The 13,411-nt window shown below is 40.1% G+C and overlaps 1 protein-coding gene across 3 annotated transcripts in view; it reads left to right on the plus strand.

Moving 5' to 3' along the window:
- The window catches only part of furina (furin (paired basic amino acid cleaving enzyme) a), a 108,561-nt gene extending 99,376 nt beyond the window's left edge, over positions 1 to 9,185 (plus strand). For all 3 annotated transcript variants that reach the window (XM_084718217.1, XM_084718218.1, XM_084718219.1), the window contains exons 13-16: positions 317 to 496; positions 1,467 to 1,591; positions 4,370 to 4,492; positions 6,891 to 9,185. In XM_084718217.1, coding sequence (XP_084574343.1) covers positions 317 to 496; positions 1,467 to 1,591; positions 4,370 to 4,492; positions 6,891 to 7,498 — 1,036 coding nt within the window. In that variant the 3' untranslated portion in view covers positions 7,499 to 9,185. The remainder of the gene's footprint in view (positions 1 to 316; positions 497 to 1,466; positions 1,592 to 4,369; positions 4,493 to 6,890) is intronic.
- The last annotated feature ends 4,226 nt before the right edge of the window (positions 9,186 to 13,411 follow it).

Here is a 13,411-nt window from a genome sequence, read left to right on the forward strand (position 1 = left end):
CGCCTTCCTCCTCCTCAGAATTGTTGTGGATGCATGTAATCTCCTAAGCGGATTTAGGGAGGGGGAATAAAAAGAGGTGGGTGCTTTACTTCCATAGAGGACACTGGTGCTACAGGTTGTGAGACATTAATCCCGTTCAAGGCCACAAACTCTTCACCCTTCGCAGGCACTAGCACGCTGGCCAGGACCAAAATGTCAGACCCACACAGTTATCTCACAAAGAGCCTGCAATGATTTCAGCAGCACCCGTCCTATAACTAATGCCCACTGCTGTTTTCGTGTGTCTTCTTTACACGCCGTTTCTCATGTTTGACAGGAACATTGGCAGCCATTTATTGATTAACAAGACTGTGGACGCCTGCTTTGGGACAGACAATCACGTGACCTCATTAGAGCACGTTCAGGCCCGCCTCACCCTGTCCTACAACCGGAGAGGAAACCTGGCTATCCACCTCATTAGTCCTGCTGGCACACGCTCCACACTGCTCCACCCCAGGTATAAAGACACACACACACACACATACAGAGGGGTATAGAAAAGAAAAGATTTCAGTCATTTCCAGGTCTGAAAAGGTTTGGAAATAGAAAAGAGAGTATGGAAAAACATTTGTTTCCACACTGTTTTCTAAACAGTGTGGATTTCTAAAGCAGGATTTCTAAAAATAAATTTATCATACAAGCAGAATGTTTTTATGGTGTGTGGAGCAAGCCACCAAAATGTTTGCTGCTGTGTAACGGACTGCAGGCCAGAGTGAGCTACAAGGCAAGAAGTCTCTACAGCTCTGCCCCAGGTGCCTTATAACTGTGCCATATCTGGACATCTACGACCAGATTAGTTTGAAAGAAAATGCAAGGCCAATTTTGGATTGCATATCTGTATACCACCACAAATAACCACATATTAAGCTTGTCTGAAGATCCATGTGTTATGCAGTGATGTAGTTATCAGAAAAGTAAGAAGACTATCTTTTCTACATAAGGAAACTTGCCTGGGCCCAGACCTTTAAATCCACTCCACTGAGTGCAAATGGAGCGTAACAAGTTGGCAATTCTGTCTGATATCAGACAATAAGGAAACTAGACCTTTATGGCTGCTTTCATTGTCATTTCCATGGACACAGTGAATAAACAAGACTGCACACTGACACTGTGAAAATTAAATTATTACCTTTATTCAGCTCATTTTTGATTTAGAAAAGAGACTAAACATATGTAGAGAATAATGTTATAATATTATTTCAATATGTTAAGGAAAAATAATACAAGTATAGATATCAGTAGTTAGTTTGATTCCTCTTTGGGCAGAAATGTTTGAACTATTAACATCAAATATCAAATATAGAGCCTAGATGTCAAATATAGTCTCAAAAATCTACTGAGAAGTCTGTAAAGGTGTGCGGGAACCTTGCGGACTGCACAGTGTGGTAGACAAACTGTTGACACTCATGTTTGTTGTTTTCCTGCAGGCCTCATGATTACTCATCAGAGGGTTTTAATGACTGGGCTTTCATGACCACCCACTCCTGGGATGAGAACCCCACGGGAGCGTGGACGCTGGAGATTGAGAACGTGGTTGGTGCCAGTGACTACGGTAAATCTTTGTTAATTTATGAGAGAGAGATTCAAAAAAATGAACATTTTGGTGGATTTACCTGCATGTTTTTGTGTTCTTTTCCAGAAAAAATTGCTGTCCAAGTTTATCTAGCTTTCGAAATAGGATTGCCACTAGGGATGCGTGCAATTAGTCGACTATATGATTAAACTTCCCCACCCTTGATAGTCAGCACCAGAAATACTAGTTGTTTTAAAATATTTATCTATATTTCATTCATGCACAATGCCAGTTATCTGTTGCCTCTACGATTTTATGCAGCCGCCTGCCACTAATCGTGGCTGCAGCTGTGTCAGTACATGTTTTGTACATTAATGTGTAAAGCTTGTATTGCACAGTGCAAAGTAGCGTGCATTTCAGCGGCATTTAAAGTACGATTTGGCGATTGTAGGTCATTGTGATTAACATCTTCAAATGGCTCTTAATACACACAGTATTTTTTTGGACTGTGTTTAACATTATAAATTAATAAATTCTGCTAAATTTTCTTAGTGTTAGACTAGTCAACTAGTCTAAATTTAATTTTGCGTTTAATTGGCAGGGAAATTAGTCGCCAGGAACATCCCTAATTGCCACTAAGGATTGTTTTATTTTTAATCAATATGTAAAAGATGCCCATTACAAGTCCAGAGGACTCAATGTAGTCTCACAATATCAGACAGTCTGAGATCTCCTGAGATACGGACTTCCTGAGGATTTTCACATACAAGACGTGAGTGGCTGCAAGTACAGCCACTAACAAACCTCCCCTTACATTTTGTCAAGGACACGCCTTACTGGAAGCAGTGCTTCCCCCCATTCTCCCCAGAGCCACCTTAAAGACTTTGGATTGGTTCTCTAATGCAGATTTTTTTAAAATCTCTCTAATTGTTTCCACCCAGTTTTAACAACGAATGCTTTTAGACTGTCTTATGAGTCTAACCCTAGTTAGGCTTGTTTTGTCCAATCATTTGCCTAAAACCATCATAAAAAAGCAACAAATCCTCACATTTGAGAAGCTGGACACAGAAAATAAATGTTTCTGTTTGGTAAACAACTTGAATTATTTAAAAAAAAAAAAAAAAGTTTTCAGTTTTCAAGAGATTGACAAATCATTTTATTAAAAAATGAAAAAGGCAAGAAAATAAACAACAAAAAGATCACTCAAAACCAGACACAAAACAAAATAATCAAACCTGTAAAGCTGCACATAAACAAACATAACTCATGTAGCCTGAGGCCTAACAACATAAGTATATAATTAGAAATAAACAAGACACAAAATAGAATATTAAATCCTGATCCCACACACAAAGTAATGGTAATATTTTAGATAGAGATCTTTTTGGCTTTTTTTTTTTCAGCTTCGCCCAAAAGAGGCTAGGGATGAAACAATTACCAGTTCCATCAGAAATCATGTTTGATGACCGTGATTTGAAAAAAGCTCCCAGGTGATGGCGCAGCGTGAAATATTGGTTTGTTTTGCATCAGTAAAAACACTGACATTGCAAAGGACATGATACCATTTCGAATCATTGAGAGGTTTTCAAAGTAAAATTTGGTGAAATGGTTTCAGTGTGTTTATCAGTCCTCTTTGAACATTCTTGGCATATTTTAACAATGTTGTGATGATGCTGATAACCGTGATAATGTTGGTCAGTATAATCGTCATATGAAATTATCACACCATTTTATCTCTAATAGAGACTAAGGAAAATATCTCAGCTTTTATTGCTAAAACTGTTTGTAACCAATTAGAAAGTTACAGAAAGTTGCAGAACCAATCAAAAGTCTTTAGGGCAGCACTTCATATTGGGGATGACATGCAGAAGTCGTTTGCCCACAACTGAGGACAATGGGGTGGGGGCAGGGGGCATCATTTCCAGTAAGGCTGATGTATGTACTACCATTCAAGCTACTACTTTGCATTTAGAGATCCCCAGATGGCCGGTAGACGGGGAGATCTCTGATTATCTGGTATCGTGAGACTAATTTGATCATGACAGCAGGGAGATAAAGAAAGGAAACACAGGAGGAGGGAGAGGTATACGACATGGGACTTTAAGTCCTCAGGTAGATTTAAACTGGAGGCATTGCGGTCACCTTTGGTGAATGTTAATCAACGCATGTATTAATCTGTTGAGTCTAGACTTCAGCTGGAGGGTTAAAGGTTCAGTACCAGGAGATTAGAGATCAAGTGGCTCCTGTATCCAAAGTGGCCTTGCCCTCGTTCTCTTTATAGGAGCTGTGAAGCTGACTCAGTGCAGCTCTGCAGCAATCTGTTTTTGTTATAGCAGGCAGCATGATAAAGCAGTGGAGTGAACACTTCACTCCTATTGTTTGCCCTTGGATCATCCACCAACAACGTCTGCATCTGGACAAAGCAGATCCACCCACAACACAGTATTCAGAAGCCAAGAAAAAAAAAACCCAGAAAACAGATGTAGATAAATGTCTCACACCTCCCTCCTCAGTCAGGAGTGATTTACTGAAGTGGAACCTCTTGCAAGGCCGCACACTGGAATGATTCTTCAGAGACGTGCACTTTATAACACTCTTATTAGGCACGGAGTGAAATCATGCTGTCTTTAAATTGCAACTCATTTCAAGGAGTCATTTTCTGTCACTTTATGCAGAAAATCCAAGTGTCTGCAACGAGAAGAGGATACATTTACAAAATCCACCCTAGGGAGTGCCGGAGCCTCACTGTTTTTGACAGGCCTACTTTTTCTTCCTGGGTTAATTTCAGTTTTTATCTGTCTCTATCTCTCCGCCCAGGCACTCTGACCCAGTTCATCCTGGTGCTGTACGGCACCGGCTCAGCTTCCTCCAGCTCCTCTGACAAGTCTCAGCTTGGCAATGGCAGCTGCAAGACCTTGGACCTGAGGCAGATATGCATTGGTAAGACTGGTATCTCTTGTCCCCAGTTTGTTCCTCGCAGGACGTTACTGTCACAACAGCCAGGCAGGCACAGTGTAATTACTGAGTCATGTCGAGATGTGACATGTGAAGTAGCCTGGATATTGTGAGGGATGAAATATTATCCCATTGTGTGCTCCATCTGTTTGCATTGTGCATCTCTCAGCGACAGACTTATCTGAGAGTAACACAATTATCTTATTCAAACTCTTTCTGAAAACGTCATGCCATTATGTAGCTTCAGCATCAAGTATCCATTTTAAATGAAGATCTAACTTCTGATGAGGTCAAATTAAATTTTTACCTCAGGATCCTTTTTAATAATCTCATTTAAATTTAATGGTGTCCATACTGCCGTCTCCTACCAAATCCAAATACTGCTGTAGGCAAGGTCTCCAGATACAGTCCAGCTACATGTTGTCAGTCTGACCCCTACAGGCTGATAGAGGTACTCACACACTGACAGACTACATCATACACACATTCATTAGAGGGTGAAATGAATTTAAATATCTTATGTTAGATTATCATATGTTATTATTGTTGTAAAGTGCAAAATGCTCTCTGACTTGGGGCTCTCAACTTCAGTTTTCTGTGTTTTTGAACAAGTTGACAAGACCCTGCAGTGAATTAGATTTTCTCCTACTGTTGGCTCACACACTCCTGTTTTCAGCTCTGCTACCCCCAGTACCCACAGCCTGTTAATTGCCATTGTAGGCAATGGTCTGCATCTGGACCCGCTGCATATGGAAATGTGTCTGTTGACTTAAACATGCTGCACTCAGCATTTAAAATGCAAAGCTTTTCGTCATCAGTTTTTTTTAAACTTAGCAAAAGTAGCACTAATACAAGTGAAAGTGGTGATTTGTGAGCAAAGTTGCCTTAAAACTTTGTCTCAACATTTGCTTTTTAAAAAATCACCATCAGCAAATCGAAGATCCACAATCTTAACAAGACAGAAGACAAACAAGCCGTACGACAACCCACAGTTACTTCATATTTTACTCTGAATAACTTACTCAAAATACATTTAATATAAATAAGTTTGTACATACAGGTAAGGGTGTGAAAGGGTGAAGGGTGTGCATAAGACTGTCATTATTCTGTCATAATCATGTTATGACATCTTTCAGGAACGTGAAGGAGTCTTTATTGATGTTATGACTGTTCAGTTGAGATGTCTTTGTTGTTTGTGTGTCATTTTTTCTGCTGCTGTTGATGGAAGTAGCTACATGTGAGACATCTTGTTTGCTTCTCACCTCTGTTGAGAAATGCTCACACGTGCAGTACCGATTTCCCCCGCCATGCTAGCATTGGTGGTATATAGTTGAGTCTGGCTGGACCGGAGATCCTGTCCGGACAGGGACTGAACATAGCCTCTGAGAGTGACAGTGGCCACTTTGACAAGGAATGCAGTAATGATATAATTTTCTTGCTGGCTTTGGCTCCTTCACGGCTAACCAAGCTAACTAGCTAACACATCCTACAGATCACAGCAGACAGCTGTTAGCCTATATTAGCAACAAGCAAACTAGCTAATCACTATCTGTCCACCCGCTAACTCTGTAAAATAAATCACCTTGACACTGTGATATGTCGTCAAACTGGCTTTATAATATTTAATGGCATCATTATGGCATGTCCAAATGTTGTCAGTTTCCAGGAAGTCCAGGGAATTATTCATGACACAGTCACAAAAGCATTTTACAGTATTATAAAGCTTAATGATGTCTTCATGAAAAGCCCAAGATGTATTTTACTTGAGGTCCAGGAAAATATTCCTGACACTTAAAATGCTCTTTATGTATGATAATGTTAAGTTGTTATGACAAAGACATCTCAAACAAAGTCCACTTTGCAATTAACATGACATGATTGACCAAATGACACTTAATGACAGCAGTCATAGACATTCATAAAGACTTCAAGGTCATGATAGATGTCATGACATGGTAATGGCAGTCATACGCACACCCCATCAAACAAAACGTTAAATTATATGTGATAACTCGAATGTCTTTCCTCTTCATTTGTTATTCTTCACCAACTCACAACTTAAATAACGATACAGTCCTGTAGATTGTGATCAGTGATGCGTGGTGTTATTGTCCACCTGCCTACGTCCTAACAACAAAACCAAAAAGCAAAAAACAAACTAATAAACTTTGTCTCAACATTTCCAAGATACCAAACAACCCATGGATGAATAAATAGAGAAATGTCAGAGGCAGCATGCTTCGCCATGCTAACTGTGCTCCCTGAGCCTTGACCGTCTGGGCAGCAGTACTGCTTCTCTGTTTTTGGGTTGTCTGACTCATATAAAGAGGTAAACTGATGTGTATGTGGATGTTTATTTCAGTTTTGCTTCTCTGTGTTGCAGAGTGCAATGCCGGCTACTACCTCTTTCAGCAGGGCTGTGTGAAAGCATGTCCATCAGGCTTCTCAGTGGGCTCACAGCCCCTCAACTACACAGTGGGAAACTCAATATCACCAGCCTCCGTCCCGGCCTGTCTGCCCTGCCCACCGCCCTGCCTCACCTGCAGCAGGCTCAGCCCTGAGGCCTGCCTGTCCTGCCCCCCTCACAGCTCCCTGGACCACGTCACCGGCACCTGCCTGCACCTCAATCAGTACATGCGCGAGTCCCCCGGTAGCTTCATGGTCGGTCAGGGGAAACCGGGGTCGGAGCTCGAGCTCGTCTCCCGGCTGCCCATCACCATCGCCGTGCTCAGCTGCATGGCCATCATCGCCACCTTCGCTGGTGTCTTCCTGCTGCTGCAGCTGCGTTCTGGCGCGCTCATTAAGCTGCCCTCTCTGGAGGCTGGCGGCGGCCTCGGGGGCAGCTTCAGCCTCGGGGGGAATAGGGTGGTGTCGTACCGCGGCATCCCGACAATGTGGGGGGATGAAGAGGTAAATACAGACTCCGAAAACGAAGAGTTTGACGTCCACAATGAGAGGACTGCCTTTATTAAAACACAAAGTGCTCTTTAATGCCTCCCCCACATCCCTCCTTCTTCTCTCCTGCTTTTAAATCCTCTCACCCCCACCATGTGTCTGATAATTCAGGGCTGTGGTAACTGTCCTCTCACAGTCTTTTTGGGTTTTATCTTTCATCCCTTTGTTTCTGTCTCCGTCTCATCTGAGTCCTGCTTCAGGATCTCGTCTTCCGCTCTGCTGTGGGAGACCTGATGGGAAGCCGCTGTCCCTTAGAGCTCAGGATGGCTCGAGCTTTGCTCTGTTCACACTTGGGCGCATTTCTATTAAACTGGCTCTCTCCTTCCTCTTGCCCTCAATCACTTACAGTGTCTGTTTGTGCAGAGTCCATTTTCCCTCCAGCTCCTTTTTGTTACAGTAAACAAATGATTATTATTTTTTTTCTGTCTTCTTTTTTGTCTCTTTTCCATCAGTCTCAGTGCAGTAGCCAGACGAGATTGTTGAATGTGAGGAGTAGAGATGTGCATGTGTGTGTGTGTGTGTCTCTGAATGCCCATGTCTGTGTGAATGTGAGCGTGTAAATCTGATGAGCAGTGTAGTGTCCTTTATAGAGAAGCTAAAGCTGGCGCTGTCACATTTAGTGCTTTAACTTAAAAGCGATAACAAAAAATTGTATTATGAGGCATGAAATCGGATTTGGAAACATTGATTCTCTCCAGAGAGTCGTTTAGTGACAGCAGCATCCAAAATCTGTTCCGAAAAGTACCACTTATCTGTGATGATTCATGGTTTTAAAGTGCATTTTAAAAATGCACCAATCAGAAGCATAATAGCTGTAAATGTCCAGACTTTGACTGGTAACACACAATTGTAAACCATTAGAGAAACAAAGGAGGCTGTCTGAGAGCTTTCCAAACATGTTGTGTCTTTATATATGAGACAATGATTTGTATTTACTCTAAACATCCATTTCTCACACTCTTTTTTTTTTTTTTATAATTCTGCACAGTTATTGATCTAGGTGTTTGGAAAGATCTCTCTCAGCTCTGGCAGAACAAACTGTGAGTCACACAGCTAACAAAGCTTCCTCCAGCCTTTGGGGATTCAAGATGGACTCTCATTTATTCTGCTTTGAAAACTTAACATTCTCCTGCGCTCATAATAGGTTATCCATCACATGGAACCACATTAAAAAGACAAATTTAAAGGAAAAAAAAACCACACAGGCTACTCGATCAACCCTGAGGCATAATCCCTTCTAGGGATATTTAGTTTCTGCATCTGATGTTCTCACATCCGGGAGCCGAGAGAGAAGCTGGCGAGGTTCTGATGGGACCCAGAACAATATGTGACCGCTGAGCACAAGAGCTTCTCAAGTTCCCCGTGATTGATTTCTTGACAGAGTAACAACACATTGATGCTTGTCTTTTGTTTTCAGAGCATATTAACACTACAAACACACGCCTCATATCATGAGTGAAACTTTGTTAATGCATGTGTGTGTGTGTGTGTGCACGCATGTCAGGTGGGGAAATGTTTATCTGCCCTCTGAAGTGAAGGTTTCCTTTCCTCCTTCATGTTTGCTCTCTTCCTCAAATCTCTTTTTAAACACTGTTTAGAAAAATCCTCCGTCAAGACCCCACATCTCATCAGCGTCTCTGCACTTACCCTCCAGTCTTCATCTAATCTGAAATTCAGATTATCTCTTCAGCGTACTTGCCAATTAATTATATTCTGAATGATACTGCAGCAACTATTTATTCTGAGAGATTTTAATCATACCTTTAGGGAAGATTGTTTTAAAGTGATTTTTTTTTCTCCTGGGCTGGTTATCATCTAAAATATGCATCTCATGATTTAATCCCAAGTAGCCATTTTGAATCCATTGATCTCTTTTTCTACTATGTTAAAATTATTATTGTATTTTTTTTTTTTTTTTCATTTCCAGTTCAGAAACAGTGGAGCTTGCTGAGAGAGGTTGTCATGGTGATGACATGCATACAAAACTGCAGCTGCTCATCCTTTTATCTACCTCTCATATCATTCAGCAAGGGTTCATACGCTGTTAGAGGAGCTGTTAAATGATTATAGAGGTCAGATTATATGTAGGTCAGATATGAAAACGCTTCTCGGGGAAGATTTAGGGGGATAGGCATGTAAGTCAAATTTATGTTGTAGAAGAGAAACAAGCAATTGCAATTCAGAAACTGTAAAGCTGCTGTATAAATCCTAGTCTCCTGAAGCTCCTATCTCTGCTAAAATTTATTGCCTTTAGGATCAGCATTCATGGGCAGGCACACCTGGGCTTTAAAACCTGTTATTGAAAATAAAATGGCTAGGAGGATTGTCCATAGATCTTGTTGGCCAGCGTTTAAGTCCTAAATCAACTTAAAATTGTTAGGGGGCATTTGTTTTTCTCACCTCTCATACTCCTACCTGTGCGGCTCCATCAGGAGGTGAAGAACTTTTTGTTTATAAGTTAATGTCACTGACAATCAGATCAAAGTTTCCTTGTTTAGAGGACGAGAAGATGCACAAGCACACAGAACAAATCGATTTTAATTTAACCACTTGTGTTGAAAAAGCCTTCTCAGGAGGTATTATTCATAAATATGCATAGCTAAACATGATTTAAATTACAGAAGCGTGTTCAGAGAGGAAGAAAAGAAAATAGAAAAAACGGCAGAGAATAAAGAAGAATAAGAGCTTCAAACCAATATCTGCCAACATCCTGTTCCAAAGCGTGGAGAAAGATTGGTATGTACGCTCTCAAACACAGCGCTGAGCCAGGAAGCTTAATTCATCTCAGATGGCCGGTGCAGGTGTAGCACATTTGGCTTATCGCGGCAGTTTCAGCCAGGAAGCACTAAACTGGATTGGAAACCAACCCGAGGACGTGGATTTAGAGAGAAAGTGCCCTCTAAAGGAACAAAGCTATTGTGGCTGCAGAATGTGTGCTGCATCTCTTTGTGCGATGTACATTAGTGCCTACTGCCATTTAGGCTTTGATTATCCCCGGTTTAAGGAGGGTGCTAATTTAAAAATGTAATATCTTTAGCCTCAGACTTGAGCCGCAAAATCTTATTGACTTCCCAGCTTGGCGTGAAGTGTGTAAACAACAGATAATTGGGTAATCCCCCACCAAAATTGCTTACATAAACAATTTTCTTAAACTCTGGATCCTCAGAGTTTGCATTTTTTAGAAAAACTTTAATGTGGAATTAGTATTGACTAATTGATGCTCAGGCTTATCAACATTATCCGCTGTGCATCGTCCCTTTCAAAGGGTTTATATCACTTCTAGAAAGAAAAAAGTTTCTCCTAAAGTGCAACATTTTGGGGTGTTCGGACTAGAGCCCGACTAATACTGGATTTCTGGGGGCTGATGCTGATACTAGGGAATAAACAAATTCTGAGATCTATCGGCTGATATTTTTTCTACAGAACATAATGTGCAGAATATAGAATATATATGTAAACATTGTTTGTAATGATCCCTCAAATGTGGTTATGAAACACAAAGATAATAACAAGGATATGTACTGAGTAACATTTTAATGTTTAACAATAAACTTTATTATCCAAAATGAGAGCATTCAATCAGTAAACTTTCACTAGTATTTTTAAATAATTATAAATAACTATAAATTAAAAAAAAAAACACAATTCTCGATTAATCGGTTAGTTGTTTGATCCATAAAATGTGAGAAAATGATGATCAGTGTTTTCCAAAGCCCAAGATGGTGTCTTGTTTTGTCCATAACCCAAAGATGATCAGTTAACTGTAACAGAAATTATTTACATTTAAGAAGCTGGAATCAGAGAATTTGGACATTTTTATTCCTCAAAAAATTACACAAACTGATTAAACAATACAAAATAGTTGATACTTAATTTCATAATCAATTCGCAATCAGTTTATCATTGCAGCTCTTCTTGTTTGGTTCGTAAAATGTCAGAAAATTGTGAAAATTTTTGATCATTCTTTCCCAAAGCCCACGGTAAGGTCCTGAAATGTCTTGTTTTGTCCACATCCCAAAGATATGTAGTTTACTGTCATAGCTAGCTAGTTATTTAGTAGTTGACAACTAATTTATTAATCGACTGCTCGTTACACAACTCTAGAACAAAATATAAATATTAAACTTGAATTAAGAAAAAGGCTCACATATGCATTAAATGTAGCCTATAAAGCTAAAAAAAAAAATCATTATGATATTAAAAAATAAAAAGTTTTCAAATTGGCGTGTACTGGACGACATATGTGCTGATATTGATATAACTGTGATAGGCCAACATCGGGCCGATGATATTGGTCGGGCTGTAGTTCAGACAAGTTCCCGTGGCCCCTCAGAATCACACACAAAATGATTTATTCATCTTAGCTCAATGTTGTATTCACTACAGCTTGAAAACTGAGAAACTTTAAAGTGATGAACTTGCAGCTTTGTGCATTCAAGTGTTCAACTTTTAGGAAAATCCTGGATGCAGGCAGCATTAAGTAGCTGGTGCTTCCAAAGCACAGGGAGCTGCTGAAAACCATTAGCAGCCATCTCACTCTTTCATAGCGAGAATGTGATGGAAACTACACACTAAAAAAAAACCCCATAAGAATAGGTTCTCTAAATGTGCCGGAAAGCAGTTCGTTATTATCAGACTACCACTTCACTGGCACTAAAGTGTGAAGCCTTTTCCATGTAGAAAGTAACAGGAATGTTACAGAGAAATTGCATTTGTTGCAAATTGTTTCCTCTGGCTATAAAGAAAATGCTCACTCATGGGAATGGTGGAGGCCTTTTCTTTATTATCCAGCTGATTTATTTAACATGGAGCTCGATGTTGCTTCAGTCCTGCCTTAGGATGTAGTCTGAAGTGATCAATACGAAATCGGATGGAGTTAATAGGAGCGATATCTTTGGCATAACCAAAGACAATCATTTTAATGCTGTCTGTTTAGTGTTACGACGTGTTGCTTTCAGGTAATCACAGTCCATCAACCCCTTCAGCTTGTGTTCAAAGTGTTTTGTTGATATCATTCTGTCATCTCTGCCTTTTTTTTTGAACATCTGCAGTGACACCCTGTATGTTCAGCAGCTGTGGAGGGAGGAGGTAGAATGTATCCCATCTCCATTAACTTAAGGGCTGAATCAGATCTGCGTGCGTCCGTGTGTGTGCACATGCTTGTTAAATAAGTATAAATGAAACGCTTTGTGATGGAGGAGGAGGGGGGGGGGGGGTTGGGGACGGTTAGTGGAGCAGCCTCTGTTGACCTCCTCCCGCCTCCTTGTGAGGTTCCTGGCCTGTGGCTGCACACAGTACCTTACAGATTTGTGACCTATGAATAATGTACAAGAATGACTATCTTCACATGGGACATAACTCTAAAATAAGGCCTATTTTTGTACTATATGAATGGTGCAGTGTAATTTTCTTGTAATTTAAAGATTTTTTGCTTTTGTTTTTCTCCTTTTTATTTAATTGATGTCAATTATAGATTCTACTAAAAATAAAGATCTATGCAAATTTGAATGTGTTTTTATTAACTTTAATGCACTTATAAATAAGACTTGATGATGTAAATGTTGGCTGGTGTATAAAAATTGCACACTGGTGGAAGAAGTACCCAGATCCCTCACTTACTCACAAGTGCCAGAACTACAGTATCATGAGTAAAAAATACAGAAAACATCAGCAAAACAAACTTTACGTATCAAAAGTAAAGTGCTCATTCTGCAGAAAATTGGTCCCCGTGACTGATGTTATATTACGTTATTATATTATTAACACTGATGCAGTTGCAGATGCGCTGGTTGAGGTTGAGCTAGTTTTAATTACTTTACTTTATATGCAGTTTTAGTCTCTTGTCCACTGGTTTCTCCCTGAGGGGTTGAGTCCACTTGACTGGGTTGCAAAATAAATCTGAGGGATCAAGAGATGATTTATGGAAGAGCTAAGAAGAAGAAAACAAAG

This window comes from Lutjanus erythropterus, chromosome 1, assembly GCF_056507025.1.
Source record: "Lutjanus erythropterus isolate fLutEry1 chromosome 1, fLutEry1.hap2, whole genome shotgun sequence".
Classification (NCBI taxonomy): Eukaryota; Metazoa; Chordata; class Actinopteri; order Lutjaniformes; family Lutjanidae; genus Lutjanus; species Lutjanus erythropterus.